The sequence below is a fragment of the Delphinus delphis genome, chromosome 11, assembly GCF_949987515.2.
Source record: "Delphinus delphis chromosome 11, mDelDel1.2, whole genome shotgun sequence".
Classification (NCBI taxonomy): Eukaryota; Metazoa; Chordata; class Mammalia; order Artiodactyla; family Delphinidae; genus Delphinus; species Delphinus delphis.
The window spans coordinates 41,363,184-41,389,035 of NC_082693.1; the positions used below are offsets into that span (position 1 = coordinate 41,363,184).

Consider the following 25,852-nt stretch of genomic DNA (forward strand, 5'->3'; position numbering starts at 1 on the left):
AAAAGAATGCTTGAATAAGATTGCAAAGATAGATACAAAAATATCAATTCCTACCTGGCAATAAAACCATAACTGTTTTTTTTTCTTACCAGACAAAAATAATTTGCTATTTATCAATCTTCTACAAGTTAACCTCTTAACTTTACAGTCTGCGCACTAATCAATAGTAAATCGTATAGCAAACTTAGTTACTTCCCCTGAATGACCCATAGGTGGGGTTATTAGCCAATGATCTAAAATATCTTTGAAAGGGCACTCAGTGATTTTTTGGTGTGCCTTATTTCCAAGTTTTGGGTATTTTTTCTTAACATATTTGTTGCATAGATATGTTTGCTTGCTTATTTGTGATAATGAAAGCAACCACTTGTAAGGTGCTTACTATATTCATTAATACATTTAACTCTCCCAATAATCCAATGGGAATTTTATCTTTGAGGACACAGGGTACAGAGAGGGTTAGGAATTGCCCAGGTTCACACAGCTAGAAACGGACAGAGATCAAGATTGAGAGCCAGCCATTCCAGTTGTAGGGGCCAGACTCTTAACACCAAGCCATGCTGCCTCACAGCCCCTTTCTGGAAAGAGACATGACAGTATTTTAGGGAAGAACACTGAGCAGCTGATGAAGGGTGGGAGGGAGACTTTTCACTAAGTATCTTCTTGAAACTTTAGGCCTTTTTAAAAAATAAACTGAATTTTTTCAAACAGTCGTAGATTTACAGAAAAGTTGTGAAGGTCATGCAGAGAGTCTGCATGTACCCCATACCCAGTGTCCTCTTTTATTAACATGAGTGTAGTACATTTGTTACAATTAATGAACGAATGTTAATACATTACTATTAATAAAATCCATTCTTAATTCAGGTTTCCTTAGTTTTTTCCTAATATCCTTTTTCTGTCTAGAATTCCTTTCAGGACACCACATTACATTTAGTCATCATGTTTCCATAGATTCCTCTCGAATGTGACAGTTTTCTCAGGTTTTCCTTGTTTCTGATGACCTAGACAGTTTTGAGGAGGGTTGGTCAGATATTTTGTAGACTGTCCCTCAGGTGGGATTTGTCTGATGTTTTTCTGAAGAGATGAGGGTTATGGGTTTTGGGGAGGAAGATGTACCATTCTCCTCACATCATATTCAGGGTACCTCCTACGCACATGACTTGATCACCTGGCTGAGGTGGTGTTTGTCAGGTTTCTCCACTGTTATGTTCCTCTTTTTACCCCCTTTCTATATTGCACTCTTCAGAAGGAAGTCATTATATGAAGCCCACACTTAAGGAGTGGGCAGTTATACTTCGTCCCCTTGGGGGTGGAGTCTCTACATAAATTATTTGGAATTCTGTACAGAATGCTTCAACTTTTTAGTCAAGTATTACCAAATTTTGAAAGACTTGAAAATAAATCTGCTCTTGTGTCCATCAAAAGATGAATGCATAAAGAAGATGTGTTATATATATACATATACACACACAATGGAATACTACTCGGCCATAAAAATAAAATTTTGCCATTTGCAACAACATGGACGGACTTGGAGGGCATTATGCTAAGTGAGATAAATCAGACAGAGAAAGACAAACACTGCATGATATCACTTACTTGTGGAATCTTAAAAAGTAAAACAAACTAGTGAATATAACAAAAAAGAAACAGACTCACAGATATAGAGAAAAAACTAGTGGCTACCTGTGGGGAGAGGGAAGGCGGAGGAGCAAGATAGGGTTAGGGGATTAAGAGGTACATACTACCATGTATAAAATAAATAAGGGCTTCCCTGGTGGCGCAGTGGTTGGGAGTCCGCCTGCCGATGCAGGGGACACGGGTTTGTGCCCCGGTCCGGGAGGATCCCACATGCCGCGGAGCGGCTGGGCCCGTGAGCCATGGCCGCTGAGCCTGCGCGTCCGGAGCCTGTGCTCCGCAACGGGAGAGGCCACAGCAGTGAGAGGCCCACGTACCGCAAAACAAAAACAAAAACAAAACAAAACAAAAAAAATAAATAAGCTACAAGGATATATTGTACAACACAGGGAATATAGCCAGTACTTTATAATAACTGTAAATGGGATATAACCTTTAAAATTGTGGATTACTATGTCCTACAACTGAAATTGATATAATATTGTAATCAACTATACCTCAGTTAAAAATAAATAAGTAAAACACATCTGTTCTTTGAATAGAGGAAAACATACACACACACACACACACACACACACACACACACACACACTGAGGTGACAATGATATTAGGGTTAGATAGTGTGTGGTTTCCCCCAGAGGGTTCCGAAGGCAACTGTGGTGAACCAGAATGGGTTCAAGGTTAACTTTGCCATTTCCTACCTGTGTGATCCTGAATAAGACACTTAAGTTTCCCTTGCCTCCTTTCTCATCTGTTAACTGGGGGCAAACAGGGTTATTGGAAAGACCCACTAACTAATGTGGGTAAAAAGGCCCTGTAAACCGTTGAGTGCTGTCGAGAGGTGAGGAGCTCTGGGAGGGCCCTGGGGCGCCGAGTTTGACCGAGTTGCTTCCGAACCTCTGGGATGGAGCTAGAGTTCCTTCCTCCCCACCCACTGCTGAAATCAGAGCACGCGAAGCCAGCCCTGGCCCTGGGCATTGCAGCCAGGTAAAGAAACTCCATCTCCAGGCTTGGAACAGCGTGGAAGTTACGTGCTTCAGCCTGAGAGTTGGCCTGGGACCTTGGGCGAGTTACTGGACCTTTCTGAGCCTCAAGGCTCTTATATGTAGAGTGGAGTGTCACCAAAGGGCTGTTGTGGGAATTAATTGAGCTAATGCAGCGCTCCGCACTGTGCCTGGCCTTAATGTCATCATTATCCTATGTAATCCTCACGACCTTCCTCGTTTACAGCTGAGGAAACTGAGGCTATGAGGTTAAGGTACTTGCCCAAGGTCACCAGCTGGTAAGTGGCTAAGTGGTACTTGGAGTTCAAGTCTGTCGGACTCTGAAGCCCGTGTCCGTTCCGTGGCAGCACGCCCGGACTCCGCCCACAGCCTAGGCTCCCTGGTTCTCGGAACCTCTCCCTCCCACTTCCAACCAGTTTGAGTTTTACAAGGGTGCAGGGGTGACCATGGCACCGTCAGGGCCAGAGAACCATCCCTCTGCGGCTCTCCCTCCAGGCTCGCTGGCTTGGGGTAGATCTGGGCTGGCAGGTGGTAACTCCTTGTCCATGGGTCAGACAACAGTTTCCAGCAGAGGGAGCCTCTCCACCTTGGAGAAGACCCACCCCTCCATCCCTGACCATCTCCAGGGCCACTAGAGTCCTAGGCCGAGCCATCTCTCTCTCCCTCTAACAGCTCCTGACAGCCTTTCAGGCCACCAGCAAGGAAAGAAGTCTAGTGGGCTGCCCTAAGTCCACGTGTCCACTAGCACCCCCAGCCTGGCTCCTGCGGCTTCCAAACTGAAGGCCAAGGAACCCAGGACAGAGGCCAAGGAACCCAGGACAAGGTCCCTGGTGGTGAAGAGCACAGGCCACGTCAAAGCCGCTCTGCTACGACCCACAGACGTGGGTTTGAATCCTGACCCTGCCTCTTATCTCTGTGACCAGGTCCCCTCCCAGCCTCGGTCTCCTCCTCTGTAACATCTAATGGTGATAATATTTAATCGCTACTTCCCAGAGTTGTTGTGCGGCCTGAACAGCGGGAGGCCTGCGAGGCACGGAGCACCGCCTGGCTCACGGTCACCCGGTAAACAGCAGCTTTTGTTACTGTGCTGGGCGGCAACGGGTAAGGAAACGACCAAGAGGGCAGTTCCGCGGAGGAGGCCAGCGGACGTGTCCTTGGAACCCCATGGCCTCCCCTGTGATTCTACGATATTATTCTGGTGGCCCCTGAAGTGAAAACACACACTTATCCCGGACAGCCTTCTCAGGCCGGCTCCCACTCAGCTCTGCAGCCCAGCGCCCCCAAGCCCGGCCCACTCCCCATTACCATAGCGCTGATGGTACCTGGCAGACAGGGGCTCCTACAGAGGGGACTGCAAGGTTGGCTGTCCTGACGCACGCTGGGATGTCAGCCAGGCTGTGGGGACTCCTGGGGAACCCTCCCCTCACTCCTGCGAGGGCAGAAACCGTGTCTGTCTCCCTAAGCCCTCTAGGTCTGTGCCAGACCCATACAGGCTCAATAAAGAAAAGAACAGAGTTCAGGCTCCACCAAGGTCTGGGATGCTTAGAGAGGCCATTAGCATCTCCCTCTTCTTTTTAGGGGCTGCCCTGGTTCCAGGAGTGGCAGTGACCCTGGCTATTCCATTCTAGGAAACACCTATTGGGTCAAGAGAAGGCAAGGGAGTACCTATATGTGGGGAGGACAGAAGGACAAGCGGGAGCTCATTTGTGTGTGTCCCCTTTTTCCCAAACTGGGGCATCTTGACAGGATTCCCTCCTCTCTGGCAGTCGTACTTTCCAAATGGTTGCAAACATCTATGTACCTTCCATCACACCAGCCACCAGGCCAGCCGTGCCTCTCCTCCTCAGAGGGACCACGGCTTCTCATGGTTAAGGAAGATAACTGCGTTTGAAGGGAGGACTTGAGGACAAGGCTTGGGGTTGGATGGACTCTGTAACATCCCTCAGAGTCACACAGGCAACGTCACATGCGGACACAGGGTCAGCCAGGGGCCCTAGGGGCCTGCAGGCTCACAGGCACAGAAGTACACACAGGCCCACTGGTCCACACACTTCTAGTCCCATACAGAGAGGCCAGCCATACAAGCACATATAAACACACCCCATCACACAGGTGCACAAACACACAGGTTCACTGACAAAGGAAAAAATAAAGACAGGGTCCCCCCACTCCCTGAGGTTCCCGGCCCCTCCCCTGCCCTTCCTATCCCCTGTGCCCCCAGCACGTTGCAGTCCCCTGTCCAACCGGCTCCACACATAGTCTGTATGACGGTGGTCGAGGCTGCAGAGTCTGTCTAAACGTTGGGAGCAGCAGTTAGGGGGTTGAGGGAGCGCCAAGCCTGACCCTCGGGTCCTCCCCACAGACCTAGGTATCATCCGTAACTATGAAATCCATGGTCCCTCTCAGGGAAAGGAGAGAGGTGGTGGGGACTTCCCTGGTGGTCCAGTGGTAAAGAATCCACCTTCCAATGCAGGGGACGTGTGTTCGATCCCTGGCCGGGGAACTAATATCCTACATGCTGCAGGGCAACTAAGCCCATGCGCCACAACTATTGACCTCGCACGCCTCAACTACAGAGCCCACATGCCCTGGAGCCTGCGCACCACAACTAGAGAGAGAAAACCCACACGCCACAGCTAGAGAGTAGCCTGCAATCTGCAAAGAAGAGCCCACGCGCCGCAGCAAAAAAGATCCCTCGTGCCTCAGTGAGGATCCCGCATGCCTGAACAAGGATCCCGCATGTTACAAAGAACCGCCACAGCGAAAGAAAGAAAGAAAAGAAAGAAAGAAAGAAAGAAAGAAAGAAAGAAAGAAAGAAAGAAAGAAAGAAAGAAAGAAAGAAAGGAAGGAAGGAAGGAAGGAAGGAGAGAGGTGGGCAGCTAAAGCCTAAATCCTTCTTTGTGGTTGTTTCCTCCGGACCAAGCTTGGCTACCCCCCATCCCCTACATCCTACATCTGTGATTTGCCCTTGGGGACAAGGGGCAGAGGCCTGCAGATGAGGGAGTCTTGGAGACAAGAGCTCGCTGAGAGCCCTCATTGCCAGGCCCCCTGGCGCTGGGAAGGGCAGAGCCTAGGCACGGATGCTGGAGGGGTAGGAAAGGGGCAGGGTTTGTGGCATTTCCCCTCCAGCTGGAAACAAAGGCACATTCCTGTGTCCAGCTCCAGCAATCTGGTCCCACCCACCCGAGTGGCTGGAGCTGAAGGAAATCCCGCTGGCCTCTGGCCTCACCCGGCCACTCAGCCTCTCTTTCAAACAATGTCTGTCCCAGCCGGGGCCATTACCAGCTCTCAAATCCTGGGGACCCCCTCCTTGTCCAAATAACAAGCCCTCTCCATTGGGGATGGTTCCTTTAACTCCTCAGACTCTCTCCTCAAGCAGCAAGGGTCCCTGCAGTACCACCCAAGAGACTGCCAGGCCCTGCTCGTGCTTAAAGTGGGCAAAAGTCTTGATGCCCCTGGGAACTCCTGTGACATCCAAAACGCTCAGCCAGACCCTCAGCACATCTTCAAGTCCTGAGATTCAGTGGAGCATCCCCCCAAAACAAGATCATTCACCTCAGCTAGTGGACACATCTTCCTTTATTGCAGCAAAATGGCAACTCTAGGGAAGAGTGGAGGTACCACGCTTCTGACTTGGTGAAGAGTCAAGAGATACTGTGTGATACCAACAGAACAGGAACTGAAGGTATATTATTAAATTTACAAAAGAACAACATATGATCAATAATTAGAAGGGAAAGAACCTAAATGACCCAAATTCCGAAGCTTTTAAATCTAGAGATAGGGCTTCCCTGGTGGCACAATGGTTGAGAGTCCGCCTGCCGATGCAGGGGACACGGGTTCGTGCCCTGGTCCGGGAGGATCCCACATGCCGCGGAGCGGCTGGGCCCGTGAGCCATGGCCGCTGAGCCTGCACGTCTGGAGCCTGTGCTCCGCAACGGGAGAGGCCACAGCAGTGAGAGGCCCGCGTACCGCAAAAAAATAAATAAATAAATCTAGCGATAGCAGAAAGACAAATACTGCATGGGATCCCGTACACGTGGAATCTAAAAACAAGTCAAACTCATAGAAACTGAGAGTAGAAAAGTGCTTGCCAGAGGCCGAGGGGTGAAGAAACAGGGATAGGTTGGTAAAGGGTACAAACTTTCAGCTGTAAGGTGAATAAGGTCTGAGGATCTAACATATAACATGGTGACTATGAAACTGAGTCCCCCTAAAACCGAGTTCCCTTACCAAGTTTATGATTAATCTCTTTATCCAAAATTTATTCCCTTTCTGGTCCCCTCTGACCTCAATCCTGTGCTAACTGAACACTAATCAACCAGAGTCAGGTGACTAAAATTGCAGTTGTTGATAACATCGTTCATGACTAAAATTGCGATTATAAATATCACCATTAATGTACAAACCTTAGGCTGTTTCTCTGAGGCAAGATCAGCTAACAGACCCCTAATCCATGCACCAACTAGCCAGAGAATCATAAACCAGAAACATCCTGACTCTCGAAACTACGATTAAGAAATGTCACAGAGGGCTTCCCTGGTGGCGCAGTGGTTGAGAGCCCGCCTGCCGATGCGGGGAACACGGGTTCGTGCCCTGGTCCGGGAAGATCCTACGTGCTGTAGAGCGGCTGGGCCCGTGAGTCATGGCCACTGAGCCTGTGCGTCCGGAGCCTGTGCTCCGCAACGGGAGAGGCCACAACAGTGAGAGGCCTGCGTACCGCAAAAAAAAAAAAAAAAAGAAATGTCACAGAAATGTCAGAAGACGATGATTAATCCCAGCCTCTTTGTTCTTCCCCTTAAAAAAACCCCTAACTCAGAGACAATGTGGGAGTGGATCTGAGGCTTGTCTCCTTCTCCTTGACTTGCTGCCCTGCAGTAAATCCTTACTTTGCTGCAAACTCCTGCCGGCAGAGTTGGACTTTCTGCGTGATGGGCCCACAAGCCCTTTGCTCAGTGACAACTATAGTTGATAACACGTGATTGTATAATTGAAATTAGCTGAGAGAGTAGCACTTAAATTTTACTCACCAAAAAAAAAAAAGATAAATATGTGGGGTGATGGATGTGTTAATTAACTAGATGGGAAGAATCCTTTCACAATGGATACGTATATCAAATCATCACGATGTACATTTTAAATATCTTTTGGTAAAATCTTGCATCTGTTTAAAAATTGAAGTATAGTTGATTTACAATGTTTATACTTTAAATACCTTACAATTGTGTTTGTCAGTTATACCTCAGTAAAGCTGAAAACAATCTAGAGATAGAAGTGTAAACATATTATCTAGAGTTATAGAGGTAAATGTCAGAGAAATAAATAGCTTTGGGAAGGGGACGGCCCCAGCAAGAGGGTCTGGGGATGGACACAGTCACTTCTCGTTATAAACTCTTCTGCAGAGTTTTAAAGTGTATTTACTCTGTGTGTCTTTAGGATTTCCTGAGTTATTTTCAGAATGGCTGCCTCGTGCCTCCAGGTCCTCTGCAGTGGCTCTGCATTCATCTATACAACAACCCCTCAGAGAGCTATTCATAGAAGAGGCGGTATTTAGGGCTCCTCTCCGAACAGGTAAGGAAACTGAGGCCCCTGTCACATAGGCGAGCCTCCGCCCTCCTGGAGACTCTCAGTTCACGCCCTTCTCCTGCCTCACAGCACAGTCTCCTTCTCTCAAAGCCAGACAGCTGTGAGAGTTTCACAGCTAGAGGAGAATGTTCACAGGTATTTTGCTTTCATTTGGAGAATGTGGTAGAGATGGAATTCGCAGCCCCTTTTTACAGGTATGGAGGGTGAGCCTGGGTGCTCTCCTCCAGCGCTGGGGCCGGTTTGGAGGAGGAGAGTCAGGGCCTCGAGGAGGCCCGTGGGGAGGGGCAATCCACAGGTCGCTGGACTGCCGAGGAGGAGATGGGACTGGGGCAGCTTCTCAACAGAGCCCAGGCCCCCGAGGCATCGTGCGGGCACCGTCTCATCTCAGTCTCCTGCCCTGTAGTGCCATCCCTTTCCTAAGAGCTTCCCCCCTGAGATGAGTCATCCTCAGGGCTCCGGCTGGGCAAGGAGTGGACAAACCCATCTAGGGGACATCCTGGAAGAGCTGGAGAGGAAGAGGAAGGTGACTCAGTGGCTCAAAATGTGGCCTCTGTCTGCCAGCCTCTTCCTGAGGTGCTGGACAGAGCTCTGGCTGCCCTACCCTCCCCAAACATTAGCCGTGGCCAAACTGTCTTTTCACCTGAGCTGTGGTGTCAGGGCCCAGGACCAGGTGGTTTCCTGAATCTTACAGCCAAAGGAGATAACACAAGGCTGGGAAGAACCTTTGGGAGGATCCGGTCTAAGCCAGGCCTGGTTTACTGCTCTTCTCAGGACTCCATGGTAATGGAGTAATGGTGGAAGGGTGCCTCTGGCCTGAGCGGAGGAGACCTAGGGAGGGCACGTCCTCTCCCTGCAGCCCTCAGAGCTGAGACTCTCTCCTCTGTGTTGAACAGATGGATAAATGGAATTCATAGGAATCTGCCCCACTTCTTCCCTGAAGGAGACCCACAGTTCTTCCTCCTTATGTATCCTGTTCTACTGTTTTCATTTGAAAAACTCCCTAGGTTGCCTGATCTAAATCTCCTACTCTCAATTTAAATGGAGCAAAGCCCACCTCACCCTCTGCTAACCGTCCCACCCTCCTTGCTTTGCTTTTTTTAAAAAAAATATTTATTTATTTTCTTTATTTATTTGGGTATTTTTGTTTGTTTTTTATTTTTGGCTGCGATGGGTCTTGCTGCGGCGTGCCAGCTTCTCTCTAGTTGTGGCCTGAGGGTTTTCTCTCTCTAGTTGTGGCACGCAGGTTCCAGGGCGCGTGGGCTCTGTAGTGTGTGGCATGCGGACTCTCTTGTGGAGGCGCGCGAGCTCAGTAGTTGTGGTGCAAGGGCTTAGTTGCCCCGTGGCATGTGGGATCTTAGTTCCCAGACCAGGGATGGAGCCCATATCCCCTGCCTTGGAAGGCCGATTTTTTACCACTGGACCCAGGGAAGTCCCACTCCTTGCTCTTCCTTCCTACTCATCCCAGTGCAGAACTGGCTACATAATTTGTGGGGCCCAGTGCAAAATGCTGGGCCCTTTTTTCAAATATGATTAAGAATTCCAAGATGGTACCAGCAGAGCATTAAACCGAGCGTGGTGTCTGTACAGGTTGGACACCCGCGAAGCCGGCCCTGCCCTAGTATCAAGAGCAATGCTTGAACTCAACATTCATAGCTTGTCCTGAAAGGTCAAGTTGTCCAATCCCCTGCCTTCATGTCACCTGCCTTCCATAGGTGAGAATCTCCTTGAAGTTTCACCCCACATACCTTTCCTAGGATCTCCAGGCCTCTGCTTCACACACTGCTGGGAAATTCTTCTAAATGTCTAAATCTAACTAAGTCTTAGCCCTTTACGCCTGTTTCCTCTTATTCTGTCCTCACTGTATATGGGGAACAGCTGGTCCTTTTGAGTAATTAATTCTTGTAGACTTGGACGCAGTCTGTAATTCCTTTTCCCTTTCCTCATTGGGCTGAGTCTCCAGTGCTTTCTCCAACTCTGTGTCCCTCCTCTGCTGCCTTCCCCAGGTTCTCTGTGTTTTGTGGAAAGCATGGAGTCCACAGGAAGCCCCAAAGCACACCCGTCAGGATCCACAGGGCTCCATGCTCTGGAGAGGTGGGGAGACTCCAGCCCTGAGGAACAGCCAGCCTGCATCGGGCCCCGTCTTCCTCCTCCAAACCCTGCTCTCCTTTTATCTGTTTCATGAACTCTTCCCAGATAAAGTCCCCCATCCCCACGGACTCTCCCCAGCGATGCTCAGTTCTTGTCCATCTCAATGTTTCTGTTCTCAGCGTGTGTTTCAGACGGAATGCTTCCCTTGGGGAAGCACCCCCCCGCTCCTTCCACCTCTCAGGACACAGATCCGTGGGCTGGGATTGGGAAGGGTTTATCCTAAACCACAGCAAGGCATGGGGGAGAGTGGATATGAAAGATGGACACCAGCCACACTCCCAGTTCTGCAGCTAATAGTGTGCTGAAGCGGCCACTATAATCTGAAAGAGCAGATACTGTAATCCCATAGTACTTCCTATTGGCTGCAGGACACAGCTCTGCCCTGACACTGAAATTTGGGTGTGCCTTGGTTCTGGAATTCACAAGGCTCACAAGTTGTGAAGCAGCTGTGGGTGGGGGCTGGGAAGGGTTTCAGCAGAGGAAGTGAGGTCAGTCAACAATTGATGCTCGTCTGAGCCTTTAGTCATTGTCTCCCCCAGCCTCTATTCCTGTCGGAGAGGGTGTGGGGGCCTGGGAGGGATGCCCTGGCCCATCTTACAGAATCCCCATCTTAGAGCAAGACACCTTAGAAGTCTGCTTCTGCTTCTAACACCAACATCTTTCCACCTGGCTCTGAGGCCATCACCTCCCCAACCTTTTCATTTATTAATTTAATTAAATACTGTCATGGAGGTCCTGTGCCAGGCTCAGCCAGCTAGCATCTTTGCTATGAACTGAGATAAGCATCATGTCCCTTCCTTCTCCGGACAACCCTATGAGGCTGGCACTGTTTATTATGCCCATTTAGCAGATGGGGGACTGAGGCACGGAGAGGTGTCACTTGTCTAGGGTTATACAACTGCTCTGGATTCTGACTTCAGAGTCTTTGAGGATAACCTGAGGCTAGGGATGAAGCGGAGTCCTGCCTTCAGGGTGCTCACAGTGGTTGGAGCAAAGCAAGACAACAAGGTCACTGTTCTGAGCCCAGGCAAGGGCATGAGGAGGAAAGGTTTGCTTCTCTCTCCAGGAGAAGCCATTCTGCTCCCCTCCCCAAAGCACCTTGTCCGCCTTGTCCCAGCAGTGTCCTGAGGGAGGATCCCCGTCCCCAGCTCTAAAGCTCCACTTGGTGGGGTGAGGGGCGGCCTCGAAGGGGGCAGTCCACGGCAGTTCCCAGCCTCTCCCTCCATTCTGACCGCCCGTGGTGCAGAAAAGCCATCCCACTGTCACCCCTGACTCAGAGCTGCCCCATCTGGGCCTGTTTACCCTGCGCTGAGCGCTGAGTAGTGAGAGGCTGCGGAGGGGGGCGAAGGGGACGAGGGAGGAGGCTGAAGGATTTGGACAGAGGGGGGAGTCCCCGAGGGGGGGGCGGGCGGAGCCAAAATATTTCGCACCCAGCCAGCCCCAAAGTCTGCCCTTGCTTCTGAGCCTTCTAGAAGGAGGAGCTGGAGTTTTGGGTGAGAAGACAGGTAATTTCTCTCCATTCTGCCCTCCCCGCATGTCGTTCCCTCGGTGCCCCCTACCCGTCCAGGATTCCAGGCCGCCCCTCAGCGGCTCTGAGCGGGGAGGGGCACCTCCACCTCCACCCCTCCCCCGGCCGGCCCTCGTACGGTGCCTAGCGTCCCAGCACTGGCTCCCACGGCTCTGGGCCTGAACCCCGCGAGACCCCCGCGGCCCAAGGCCAAGGCCCGCCTCCTCGGGGAGGCGGATGTGGGAGGCTGGGGGCGGGAGCGCGGCCTTGATCCCGGGCGGGGGCAGCCGAGGGGGATGCCGCCCTCGGGATCTGCAGCCGCGCAGGGGAGGGTCCGGCCCTGAGCCCTGGCGAGGGTCGAGCGGGCGGCCGTCGGCTAGCTGGGCAATAGGAAACGGTTTATTAGGAGGGAGTGGTGGAGCCGGGCCAGGCAGGAAGACGCTGGAATAAGAAACATTTTTGCTCCGGCCCCTTTCCCAGTCCCGGGAGGCCGCCGCGCCAGCCGCGCCGAGCCAGCCCCTCCCCGGCCCCAGCCCTGCCCGGGGCCGCGCCCGGACCCCAGACCCTGGCCCTCTGTCCAGCGCCCGTCGTGCGACCGCGGCCGCCGCCGGGGAGGGGAGGAGGCCGCCTGCTGCACGCTCGCGCCGCGCTGCCCGCAGGGCAGGCCCAGAGGTGAGTCGAGGTCCGCGGGCCGGGCCGTTGCGGGGGGGGGCGGCTGACCCCAACCCCAGTGGGCCCTCCCCATGGCATATCCCAGAGAGACCCTCAGAGAGGTCGCTGTAGGGTCAGTCCCAGTTCCTCGTAGTGCAAGCCGCCCCTCGCCCTCCACCAACATCTGCCCATCACCCCACCTAAGACTGGAGGGGGCTGGACCGAACCCGCACTGGGAATCAGAAAACTTTGCTCCTGGGGCCCGTCACTTAGCTTCTCTCATCCTCATCCATAAAATGGGCGGAAGGATCCCTGCCCTCCTTCATTTACAGAGAAGGGGGTCACATGTCCTTCCAGGAACCTGGATTGACCTGGGGGTGGGTGTCTACTCCCAGCACTGTTGAGCCCATCTTTCCCAGACCAGTCCTGGCCGCTCTTGCCAAAGGAATCTGACACTACAACTCCCTCCTCCAAACCTCAGTTCCAACCCTGTGTGGTCAGATAATCCCCAATGCACGGACTTCCTTCAGGATCCAGGTCAGAGGGGATCCCAGTCTCCCTCCAGCCTGGGACCCCAGGCTTTCAGTCTGTCCTGGAGGTCAGTCTGGAGACCAGTGCTGTTATGACCATCCCAAGGCTGGCCACCCACCCCCTCTTTTCTTCTCTAAGGACAGGGGCAGAGTGGACGGTAGCTCTCACCCTCTCTATATGGGCAACTTCTGGCTGAGTCAGGGTCTGTCCGACATCTCTTACCCCTTACTGTTTGTTTGGCCTGGTACCTGTCCTCTCATCTGATCAGGTGGTTAAAAATAGCTACCATTTATTGAGTACTACTATGTAGACACTTAGATGCATTTTTGTCATGTAATCCTGGCCACAACCTAGCAGAAGAGGTGTTATTATGTCCATCCTACAGAAGAGGAAAGAGATTCAGATTTGAATCACTTGTCCAAAGCTCCATGGATGGTTGGGTGTTTAGTAACATTTATTAAGTGCTTACTGTGTACCACTTAGTACTCTGCTAAATAATTTTACTACATTATACCTATGAAATGAGCACTATTATTATTCCCCATTTTTCATAGGGGAGCCGAAGCCTCAGAAAGTTCAAGTAACTTGCCCCAAATCTCATAGCCCTAAGTGGTAGAAGCAGGATTTGAATCCGGGTCTACATGATCCAGAGACCACAACCTGGCCTCTGTGCTGTACTGTGCCGCGTTTGCATTCTGTCTGAGATCCTAAAATCCAGACTTGATGCTACAACCCAGCGCTGTGAAGTGATGCGGATGAAAGTGCTTTGTGACAGTTGAGGGGCAACCCAGGATGAGCAGCTCAGCCTGGTCCTCTGCCGTATGGTCCTCTGCCGACGTGCAGAGCAAGGCGCTTCCAGCCCCATGACAGTCCCTGCTGTGCTGAGCCACTGCTGCTGCTGGGAGCCGGTTGTATCAATCCTTCAGGTGTGCTGGGGAGAAAGGGATTGACATCCACCTTCTGAGCACACCTCTACTCTGCTTCTCCCCAACTAGGGCTAAGCCTACAGCAAACAGATGATTTCTAAACAAACCCGCATTTGGGCAGCAGGTGATGACAGTTGCAGTCTGTTCATGCAACCCCCGCTTGCTCTTTTTCCTCTTTTGAGGGACCTACCTAACACCAAACAACAGCAGAAATAAAATGACCAAGTGAGGATTTCTTACCAGCAATTTAAGCTGGTCAAGACATACCTGGTGATTCTGGGCAAGAAACCTGACATCCCTGAGCTTCCGTTTCCCTATTGGATTGTCGTGAGGACGAAATGAGATCAGCCGTCAAAGTTCGGTACTTAGCACATAAGTATTACTCAGAGGAGGTTAACTCTTATTACTAAGAATTTCACAGTGGTGAGTTAATATTTGAAATTAGTTTAGCATTTGTGATTTCTGGCTTACAACTGTGTTGCTTCAGTCAGCAGGAGATCTTTCAAGAAGTTTTGTTAGACATGAAAGGAGTCCACCAGTCCCCAGGAGTCTGTCTGTGGTAGAGTCAGGTCTCAGGGCGAATCAGCCAGGGTCAGCTCGGAGTTGGGACTGGTCTGGACTCAGCACCCTCTTGTACCTAATCTCACGCCAGGCCCGGTTAGAAATTGGACAGTCGCAGTTTGCCTCCACTACATTCCCAGGATTAGACCAGAGGCGGATTCTGCAAATGCTACCAAGCCCTCCCTGCACTGTTCCTGGGCCCCAGAGGCTGGACATGTCCTGAACAAAGCCCGCGCCCTGCCCTCCCTCTGCCGTGTCTCTGAGTCCCTGGTTTCAGTGTTTAGCCTTGTCTGTCCCTTCTCCAGTAGAAGCGGGGAGAGGTCCCTGGGTAGGAATTAGAGTCCCTGCCCCCTGTGCTCCACTCCCACTCACCCAGCGGGGTCCTGCCCAGTGAAATGAAAGCACGGGGACCAGTCAGCATTGTGTAGGACCCACTTCTCAAAGTGTGGTACCCACAGAAACTGATCAGAATTACCTGGGGACGTTTTTTAAAATGCGTGTTTCTTACTGGTCCCAACGGACTAAATCAGAATCTGGAGTGGGGGTGAGACCAAAGAACGTGCATTTCTAATGAAGCACTTCAGGTGCTTCTGCTGAGGAATTGTCTAGGTGAGAGGGTGCGCTGGAGCACAGAGAGGTGACAGCATGGGTAGAGGGTTCTAGAAGGCTGCCGGCTGTCATCCTATTGTTACCCCCTTTTGCTTCTTGCTGCATACGCTCTCCCTAGCTGCTCTCTGGGCAAAGACTGCCAAGGATGGATTCTCGCCCTTACCCCAGTGGGCAAATTCAGCTTGTCTGGGGCTCCCTCTCCAGCCACCAGTCCCACTGTAGAGGGCTTGCCAGGCTCCCCACTGCCTTCTGGGAGGGGCAAGAGGCAGGAGGTCAGGCAGAGGCTGGGGACACAGCTGCAGCAGCCCAGGGCTCCGTTTCCTCCCCCAGCCCTGGGCCTCTGGGGCAGAGGAAGCCCAGGCAGGAAGGCCAGAGCTGCCACCAGCCAGAGAGGCCCACGAAGCGCCCCCCTCATCCCCCCACGAGTCATCCTGCCCTCAGAACCTCAGCATCATGGATCTTCATTTGGCATCGTTCTTAGACTAGGGGCCTTCTGCAGCCTATGTGGCCATATGCCCAGCCCTACCAGCCTTACCATGTCATGCCAGAAGACACTCCCCCTCCCTCGTGGCAGCTGCCCCTACCTGGGGATCCAGTCCCCAGGCACACACCTGCATACTCTCCACCATTCAGAAAGTCCTTCTTGCTGTCTGACCTCAGTCCTTCTTGCTGCAGCCTCAGCCCTAATCTTCTCATTCTAAACCTCGGAGAAATGAAGAAGGGCGTGGCTTCTGAAGCACTGGATGGTTTGGGAACTGAGATGGGGACTGTTATAGGTCAGAATTACTCCCCTAGTGCTCTCCACCAAACTTCTGGAAAAGTTCAACCAGCCACAGAAGGTCAAACATTCAACATCTAAGTATGTTTCACTTCCCTTCGACATCACTGGCCCTACCCCCACTCTTTCCCAGGACGGCAAGGAGAGAGAAGGGGGCCGGGGAGTGGCTCAGAGAGGGCGTCTTATACTCTGATGAGGGTGCAGAGAGGTTCCTTCACACCTGGCACAGCCCAGCACTGTCCAAGCTTTGTATGGTTGTTACAACCCTGAGGGCTCAGACGTGGGCTGCCATCCTGGATTGCGATATGGAGTAGAAAGACACTGGACTGGGGGTCTGGACACCTGGGTGGTACTCCCGGTATTGCCACTGAATCCTGCCTGACCTTGCACAAGCCTCCTCTCCTGACTGAGCCTTAATCCCCATCTTCTCTAAAATAGGAGCTGGGCTTCGTGATTCACAAGGTTTGCTCCTAGGACTCCATCATGGGGATGCCCCAGCCCTGGGCGGCCCCTGCAGACCCTGTGGCCACTCCAGCCTGCCCTGAGAATATGTCCTGCTCCCTGCTCGTGCGTGACTCCTGCCTGTTCTATCCAGACCCCAATCTAAACAATCTTGATTCCTGTTCCCAGCTTGGCGGGACCCTGAATGGCAGGAAGTGAAGACAGGAGACTGTTTATGTTTGAGGCAGCCAGGCCGGGGGGGCGGGGGCACTGGGAAAGGGGTGGGCAGGGGTGGAGGCTGGGAAGGGGTGGGCAAGGGGGCAGGGGACAGAGGGTGGTGGTACCGCTGAAGAGATGCCCCTTCTACCCTAGTCCCGTAGTCTCCTTCCGCCCTCTGCACCCTCCAGTCTGCACTCAGCAGCAGGAGAGCTGGGAGTCCCCCGGGCTCTCAGTCACTTAAACATGGCTCCCCACCCTTTACCCCTAACAGGATGGTTTCCATGGGGAAGTGAACCAGGACTTCCCCTGCAGGCCCCTCCCCAAAGCCAGACACAGGGAGGAGGGAGGAGGCCTCCCTGCCCCCCCCCACAAAAAAACTCCCAGTGATTTCCTCTGGGTGGGAGGGACCCACGGTCAGTGGCTAAAAACACTGAAGGGATCACATTTCATAGATGTTATTGCACCCCTTCTCCTCTCCAGGGACCATGACCTTGGACCCTCCCAGGAGAACCCTTCTGATGCTACTGACGGCCTTGGGCCTGACCCAGGGTGAGTACTGGGGAGCGAGTATGGAACAGGGGCCTGGGTGGAGAAAGGGCTACCTGGGCTCAGCTCTTGTCGGGCTGAACTTGAGGAGCTGGGGAGGAGGGGGACTTAGGATCTTGGCTGGAGGGTGGGAGACGGGCTCAGTGAGCCTAAGCTCCCGGCTACCCCAACCCTCCCGTGCTGTCCTCCTGACCCAAACCCGCAGACTGCTGCTCTGTCAGACTCCAGGGTGGGACCTCTATCTGGGGGTGCGGGCCTGGGAGAGCCCTCAGAGTTGGGGCTGGGGGCTGGGCTGGGCCTGGAACTGGGAGGGGAGGTCCTAGGATCAGGGAAGGGACAGAAGCCTGGTTCTCCTGGTGGCAGCTGCCCCTGGCAGGGATAAGTCACTGGAGGGAAGAATAATCTGAGGATGGAACTGAAGGACCAAGGCCTCAAAGATTTGAGAGCTCAGAAGCTGGGGTGGGGGGGGTGCAGGGGGCAGACCTGGGTATTAGGCTCATTCTGGGGAGTTGGGCCCAGAGCAGCTGAGCTTCCAGTGTGTCTCCCAGGCGACCCCGTGAAGCCCTCTCGGGGCCCGCTGGTGACCTGCACGTGTGAGAACCCACACTGCAAAGGGCCTACCTGCCAGGGGGCCTGGTGCACAGTAGTGCTGGTGCGGGAGGAGGGCACACACCTCCAGGAACATCGGGGCTGCGGGAACCTGAACCAGGAGCTCTGCAAGGGGCGGCCCACCGAGTTCTTCAACCACTACTGCTGCTACAGCCCCTTCTGCAACCACAACGTGTCCCTGGTGCTGGAGGGTACGTCCAGCTGCTCCAGCAACCCCTCCCTGTCTTCTCAGACTCTGCCCTCCCCGCCCTGCTTGCCTCTCCTGCTCTGGCCTGGAGGGCGGGGGAGGCAGGACCCTGGGATCTGACTGGCAGAGTGGCAAGGTGGGGGGCGTCTGGCCTGGTGGAAGCTGGGTCTCAGTGTCCCTCCTGTGCCAGCCACCCAGACTCCGCCAGAGCCGCCGCAAGAAGATGGCCAGCTGCCTCTCATCCTGGGCCCTGTGCTGGCCTTGCTGGTCCTAGTGGCTCTGGGTGCCCTGGGCCTGTGGCATGTCCGGCGGAGGCAGGAGAAGCAGCGGAGCCTGAACAGCGAGCTGGGCGAGTCCAGCCTCATCCTGAAGGCATCCGAGCAGGGGGACAGCATGCTGGGGGTATGGGACTGGGAGAACCGGGGACACAGGGTGGTGAGAGTAGACAGGAGGCACAGAGCCAGAGGGGACCCAGAGTGGCAGGTAGCCGAGAAGAGCACAATGGCGGGCACTCAGAGATTTGACTGGGTGCTGGACGGGAGGGGTTGGTGAGTGAGAAGCCTGGAGAGACACAGCAGTGGGGCCGGGGTCGAGGAGGGAGAAACGGGTTGGGCGGGTCGTGGCTGCCTCTCAGTGGCCTCTCGGTACTCCCAGGACCTCCTGGACAGTGACTGCACCACCGGCAGTGGCTCAGGGCTCCCCTTCCTGGTGCAGAGGACAGTGGCGCGGCAGGTGGCTCTGGTGGAGTGTGTGGGTGAGCAGTGGGTGAGCCGGGGGGATGGGGACCAAGAGCTCCCATGAGCTTGGAGGGGTGAGGGAGCTCTTGGCCTCCGGCGTCACAGGTGGGGCCAGGCCTGGCTCCGAATGGGAATGCTGCTGGCCAGGGAGGGCGTTGGAGATGGGTCAGTGCCAGACCCTTCTGCAGGAGCTGGGCTGGAGCAAGAGGCAATGGGGGTGGCCTGCCGGCTGCCTTTGGGTCTGGATTAAGTTAAAACATAATCATCAGAGGTTCTGCAGATGAAGTCGGTGCAGCATAACGATGGGGACTCTTCTGGGGATTACTGTGCCCACGGGCTCTGTGTGTCCGGTATGTGACCCCCTCCTTCCTCTCTGGCCGTCGGATCAGGAAAGGGCCGCTATGGCGAGGTATGGCGGGGCCTGTGGCACGGTGAGAGTGTGGCCGTCAAGATCTTCTCCTCGAGGGATGAACAGTCCTGGTTCCGGGAGACTGAGATCTACAACACGGTGCTGCTCAGACACGACAACATCCTAGGCAAGCGGGAGGGTGCGGTGCCAGGCCCCCGGCTCTCATCCCCCCGCACTCAGGGCTGGACCGCCACCTCGCCTCTGGACACTGACCTAACCCTGAAGGACTCCCAGCCGGCCCTCAGCTTCCTCAGCCCTCTGATTCCAGCTTCCTCTCTGACCTAAGCCAGACGAGCCTCCACCCCAGCCCCAGCTTTGCCCTGACCTAGTGCATCCTCTGTCCCCAGCCCTGACCCTGACCCGTCGAGCCTCCTTCATCCCTAGACCCTTGGTGAGCCACCTGACCCTCCGCCCACAGGCTTTATCGCCTCGGACATGACTTCCCGCAACTCAAGCACGCAGCTGTGGCTTATCACGCACTACCACGAGCATGGCTCGCTCTACGACTTTCTGCAGAGGCAGACGCTGGAGCCCCAGCTGGCCCTGAGGCTAGCCGTGTCCGCGGCCTGCGGCCTGGCGCACCTGCACGTGGAGATCTTCGGCACGCAGGGCAAGCCGGCCATCGCCCACCGCGACCTCAAGAGCCGCAACGTGCTGGTCAAGAGCAACCTGCAGTGCTGCATCGCGGACCTGGGTGAGCGGGGAGGGGCGGGCCCTTCACGGGGGGCGGGGTCCGTGAGCTCCTCCCCTTCCACGCGGTACTGCCTTTGCTGGTTTGGATGCCTTGCGTCGGTGAGGACACTGATTGGCGCTTTAAAACTTACAGACGCGTGTTTGGTCTCATCTCACCTCTCCAAGAGCCTCACAGGTTGCCTTAACGTTCTTTTCAAGCCCACACCAGCCGAGCTCCAGGAGTTAGGAGAAAGGGGCAGGGAGCCAGCAACCTGGGTTCTCGTCCTGGCTTCGCTGACTACATCGCTCCCCGTCACCAGGCCTTGGGGTTCAGCTCCGTGCAGTGGGCATCATAATGCCTGCCTCCCCTACTCACACCTCGCTGGGTTCTTGCACCTAGAGGGCACCACACAAGCACAGTGTAACTGGGACAGTTATTCTCCCCGTGGCTGCTGTCTGCCAGCCCACCTCAGGGCGGGTCTCCATGTGCCGGCCCCTCTTACGTCCTACCATCTCTCTCCATCCCACCTCACCCCCGGACCCCAGCCTCCCAGGGGCCACCCTGTCTGTGGGCTGGGATGAGTGGCAGGAGTGACAGGCCCGGTACCCACAGGCCTGGCTGTAATGCACTCCCAGGGTAGCGACTACCTGGACATCGGCAACAACCCGCGCGTGGGCACCAAGAGGTACATGGCCCCCGAGGTGCTGGAAGAGCAGATCCGAACCGACTGCTTCGAGTCCTACAAGTGGACGGACATCTGGGCCTTTGGCCTGGTGCTGTGGGAAATCGCCCGCCGGACCATTGTCAATGGTGAGGCTCCCCCCTGCACAGGATAGGGAAAGGGGAAGAGGGTGGGTGGATAGACAGGCAGGAGATGGGACTTCCTGCCGCGGCTGGTGCCCATGGCCTGAGAGGCTGTGGTCAGACCTCCCATATTCCCTTTACTGCCACTCACCAGCTGGTCCAGCTGAGTGACCTTTTAAGGTTCATCTGAGTCCGATTCTGGTTGTGAAATCTTGGGTAAGTGACAATAACAAAAGTATTAAGAGCAGCTAACATTTATTGAGTTTCAATCTGTGCCAGATGCCACGCCGTATACACGTATTATCTTATTGAATCGTTCTTTGTTGGCAGGGAGGTGGTATTGCTTAGTGGTTAAGAGCGTGGGCTGGGAATCAGACTGCCTGAGTTCAGTTCCCGATTTTGCCGTGTGCAAGGTACTTAACCTTCCTGTGCCTCAGTTTCCTCATTTGTAAGATGAGAATAACATAACTTCTAGTTGTTGAGATAATCCGAATAGGGTATTCAGGGCAGCATCTGGAGCTGTTCCGTAGCTCAGTAAATATTAGTGGCAATTACTGTTGTAATGACGCATGCGTGACACAGTATCATCCCCATTTTACAGATGAGGGGATTGAGGCACAGAATCACAGCTGTCTAGAGGCAGCACTGGGGTCTGAAACCAGGCAATCTGACTCTGGGGGCTCAGTGCTCTTTATTACCGTGCTTTTTCTACCTCTCCGGTCCTTGGTTTCTTTGACCGCAAAAACGCGGGATATAGTAGCGCTTGCAGTGCCTGCTTATTACTGCCTTATTATTATTATTAGCCAAGCCGTGCAGCATGCGGGATCTCAGTTCCCCGACCAGGGATCGAACCCGTGTCCCCTGCATTGGGAGTGTAGAGTCTTAATCACTGGACTGCCAGGGAATTCCCTGCTGCCTCTTTATTACCATGGGTGCCACAGGGGACTCAGATTTGGAGGGGCTGAGAGCAGGCGGGGGACCTCGTTCCTGATGGCCCCATAGAGGGGGCCGCCCTGTGGCTGGTGCCCTCCCAGCCCTGGGGTGGATGGGTGTTGGGTGATAGTCTGGACCAGGTGGGGAGGTGATCAGTCTTTGTGGAGGCTGTCCATGGGGAGAGGCTGCTGGGAATCCTGACAGGTTGGGGACCACCCTCTGGATGGGCTCAGGTCCCTGCCCCTTCAGACATGAGCTCTAGAGGCTGGGGCTGGGGAAGGGGGCACCTGGAAGGAGCCGAAGCCCCTTGGACCAGGCTTCAGGCAGGAAAGGGAGGCTGGACCAGCCTGAGCTGAGGGGGAGGACGATGGCCGACTCCTGGAGCGGAGGGAAGCTCTGTCAGCCCCACACAGATTCGTGGCGCATTATAAACACTGTAATCTGGTGTCAGCCCCGGCGCTGATTAAAGGCCCATTAGACACGCTCAGGCCTCTGTGCAGCACTGATTAGGGCTCGAGCAGCACAGGGGCTGGCCTGGAAGCCCGCCACGGGGAGCACAGCTGGCGTGGGCCCTACCGAGGTTGCGGCTGTGCTGTGTGGCCGCGGCTCCCAGCGGGGGGGCTGGAAGCAGGGTGTGGCCTGGGGCGCTCTTCTGGGGTCTGGCCTCTTCTGCCCCAGCGCCTGCAGCTCCACAGGCATCATCTTCTGAAAACTGCTAAGGACCACGTACTTCAGATGACGAGGGGAGGGGGCGCTGCTGGCTGAAGGGGTCAGCAGAGGCCTGTGCCACCCCTGGGAGTGGATGGATGTGATCTGGACCTGGGTGAAAATCTCTTTCTCTTAGGAGATGTGTTTTCTCCCCCTTTCCCTCATTCCACATCCTCATCCAGCAGTCAGCCAGCCTCCCTTCCTTAAGTGTAGCTTGGAGGTCAAGAGCATTGGCTTTGGTTAGACTTTCTGGGCTTAAATCCTAGCTCTGTCACTTACTACCTGTGTGATTTTAGACAAGTTTCTTAACTCCTCTGGCCTGAATTTCATTGCTTTTATAAAGTGGAGCTAATAGTATTGCTTACCTCATAGAGTTGTTGTGAGGATTTAATGCCATGCAGTTAGGACAGTGCCTGGCACATAGTAAGTGCTCAGTGAACATGAGGTATTTGGGGGCATCTGTGATAGTTGGGGCCTGGGAGCAGTACCCAGGCCCTGGGTGGGAGGCAGCTGTGGAAAGACTGGAACAAGATCTGGCCTAGGAATACAATGAGTTTAAGTCTTGGCTCTGCCATTACTAGCTGTGTAACCGTGGGCTCAACTTCTCTGAGCATCAGTTTCTTCATCTGTAAAATGGGTCTTTGGGTTGCTGTGAAGACCAACAAGATAATACATGTAAAGTGTTTATGGCACGATGCCTGGCATATATGGTAGATGTAAAATAAATGGCAGTAATTATTATTATTTATAAATATATTTATTATATTATGGTGTCTCTCTCAGGGGTAGCAAGGCCAGGCAACTGGTTTCCTGGACCCTGGGACAGAGGGTGGGCAAGGCTGTCCTCTGGGTGGTATTGGGCCTCCTTGAGGTCCCAAGTGACCGTCCCATTGCCCTCCATCCCTAGGCATCGTGGAGGACTACAGGCCCCCCTTCTATGATGTGGTGCCCAATGACCCCAGCTTTGAGGACATGAAGAAGGTGGTGTGTGTTGACCAGCAGACCCCCACTATCCCCAACCGGCTGGCTGCAGACCCGGTAAGGCCCCTCTGGTGGGGCTGGGATGGCGTGGGGTGGTGGCTCACAGCTGGGGTTTCTGAGCCCAGGAACTTGTGTCTGGCCTCTGCTTCACCTGGATAGATTCTGGGGGACAGATTCCAGGGCGCTTCTCTGGGTACTCCCTCCCACGTCCCTGCCTGTGGACCTCCGGGACCCTGGGGTTATTCTGGTAACCAGAACCCTTCACCTCGCCTTAAAAGTCAGAGGCTCTCTGCTGCATTTCCCGCCACGAAGTTTTTGTTGTTGTTACTCATTTTTGTTCTTTCTCAGAACACTCCATATACTTACACAGGACACATGCATACGTGTATATAGACACACAGGGGCATGCACGCGCTGCTACACAAACACACACTCACAGGTACACACACATGCACGTATATGCCAGACTGTTGACCCCATGAAGAGGAAAAGCATGTCTCCTTTGCTGACCCTTATCTCCCTGTTAACCTGTCACAGTGCCTGGCACACAGTAGGTACTCAGTAAATGTTTATGGAAAGAATTAATCCACGTACACATGTGTATACATGTATGTATACACAGACATATGTATATTTCTGCACAACATACAGAGCCACGAAAAGCCGCTCATATGCACTCCTGTGCGCACACACATACGCTCTGGCTCGGGAACCGGCTCGAGCTCTGAGGTGGAGGGAGGCTGGCTCACTCTGGGACCGCTGAGACTCCTGGGATAGGTTCCTCCCTAGACACATGCATTTTGAGGACGCAGCCAGGGCTGGTGGAGGTGCTGGGAGCCACTGCCCTCTACACTGGGGTTCCGCTGCAGATAGGCACGTGGGAGCCCCGAGGCCTGCAGATCTCCCCTTTCCTGGATCTTGGTGGAGGTGAGGGTGGGGTGTACTCACCGAAGGGTGTCCCTGAAGATCTGAGTTACATCTCTCTTTCCGTCCTGCCTGCCTCTCTCCATCCCCTACTCACTCCACTCCCTTCGTCTTCCATGTTTATCTTTCTTCCTCATCCTTGCCTGGTTCCCGCCACGCTCCCTCTTCCCACCACTTCTGTCCCTCCTCTCCCCCTCCTTTTCGACACTCTGGTTTCCGTCTTCTCATCCTTTCTGTTCTGCTCGTGTCTCCCCACCACTGGGCATCCTCCTCGCTCTTCCTTTCCACCTTCCCTGACCCGTGTCTCTGCTTTCTCTCCTCTGCTTCGCTCTCCCTCCCCCCAGGTCCTCTCAGGCCTGGCTCAGATGATGCGGGAGTGCTGGTACCCAAACCCCTCTGCCCGCCTCACTGCGCTGCGGATCAAGAAGACACTGCAGAAGCTCAGCAACGGTCTCCAGAGGCCCAAAGGGATTCACTAGCCACAGGCCTGAAGCCTGACTCCCCTCTGCCTGCAGTGTGTGTGGTGGCAGTGGATGGTGGCCTGTCTGGGTAGAGGTTCTGTGAGTGTGTGTGCTGGGGAGGGGAGTGCCCCTCTGTGGGCAGCTGTGCCTGCCCAACTCGGCCCCCAGCCCATCCAGCCAAAAATACAGCTGGGCTGAAACCCGATCCCCGCACCCGCCAGCGCGCCGTCTGGCCTGCTCAAAGCAGAAGCAGCAGGCTCCCTGACGCCGGGTTACCCCCCACCCCCCCGCCTCCCACACCCTGGGTGCACCCCCCTACCACCCCCAGGACCTGATGCAAAAGAGGCCTCAGAGCCAGGGTGGCCTGCACTTTACCCCCTGCTGTCAGTCAACCCCACTGCCCCACCGGAGCTGCCAGGGTGGCACAGGGCGCCGTCCAGCCTTCAGTAGACACCCTGCCCTGCCAGGCTTTAGCCTCTGTCCCAAGCCCCAGACACCCAGGCCCATGGGTTTTTCTCCGTGGGTTTGTATCTCAGCTCCAGGCCGCCTTGGGCCTCTATCTCCTAGACAAGACCCCTGCTAGCTGAATGCTAGCTGCCCGAGAGAGCGGGGGACCCGATCCTGGGTCCTAGCTGACTTACTGTGGCGTTAAACCCAAGGAGTCTTGCTGCGGGCGTGGCAGAGTCATAGGCCAGTGGAGAGGTGGCAGGTCAGATGGGCAAGGCCCAGGACTTTCAGAATAAACTGGCTGCCGGGGAAGGGCTCAGCTGGGAGTCAGGAGACCCAGGGTCTGGTCCGGGTGCTTGCTCTACAGGACAAGAAGGAGGGCTTCGCTGTTTGTTTCTTTATCTACATATTGAAAGATTTGTAGATGAAGATTTGGTCCTGATGTCTTTTGAGGTGTTTTTCAGCTCTAAAGTTCTTTGAAATGTTTAGCCTGTGTCAGAACTCAGTTCATCAGTCCCTTGTACTCATTGTGCCCCAGCCCCTGGCAATTTGCCTCAAGATGGAGATTTGAAAATAACTTTAGCTGAGGCCAAGGGTGTCTGAAATGCCTCCTAGTTTAATTCCACGAGCTCCAGTTCCGGCCGTAACCCATGCCTGTGGCCATCCTTGGGCTCACACAGCCCTGGGCCTTCTGGCAGGCAAGCCAGCCCCTCGCCTGCTCTATAGCTTCGCCTTCTCTGCCCAGGGCTGAGAGGGGCCAGGGGCCAGCTTCCTGCAGGGCCTCAAGGCTCAGAAGAAATCTGGCTCCAGCCAGCAAGCCTGCAGCACCCAGG

General features: G+C 54.3%; 1 protein-coding gene across 3 annotated transcripts; it reads left to right on the top strand.

Annotated features, from left to right (window-relative positions):
- The first annotated feature begins 11,854 nt into the window (after positions 1–11,854).
- On the top strand, positions 11,855–25,505 carry ACVRL1 (activin A receptor like type 1). 3 transcript variants are annotated; one of them, XM_060024797.1, is made up of 11 exons: positions 11,855–11,882; positions 12,365–12,556; positions 17,081–17,149; positions 17,695–17,946; positions 18,133–18,344; positions 18,597–18,696; positions 19,069–19,215; positions 19,507–19,782; positions 20,374–20,571; positions 23,114–23,244; positions 24,456–25,505. In XM_060024797.1, exons 3-11 carry the CDS (start codon positions 17,086–17,088, stop codon positions 24,588–24,590), a joined length of 1,515 nt encoding a protein of 504 aa, XP_059880780.1. In that variant the 5' UTR covers positions 11,855–11,882; positions 12,365–12,556; positions 17,081–17,085; the 3' UTR covers positions 24,591–25,505. The 3 variants fall into 3 exon arrangements, with proteins under 3 accessions (XP_059880780.1, XP_059880782.1, XP_059880781.1); XM_060024798.1 differs by lacking the exons at positions 11,855–11,882; positions 12,365–12,556 and adding an exon at positions 14,311–14,353; XM_060024799.1 differs by lacking the exons at positions 23,114–23,244; positions 24,456–25,505 and having other exon boundaries at positions 19,915–20,466.
- Positions 25,506–25,852: the final 347 nt, after the last annotated feature.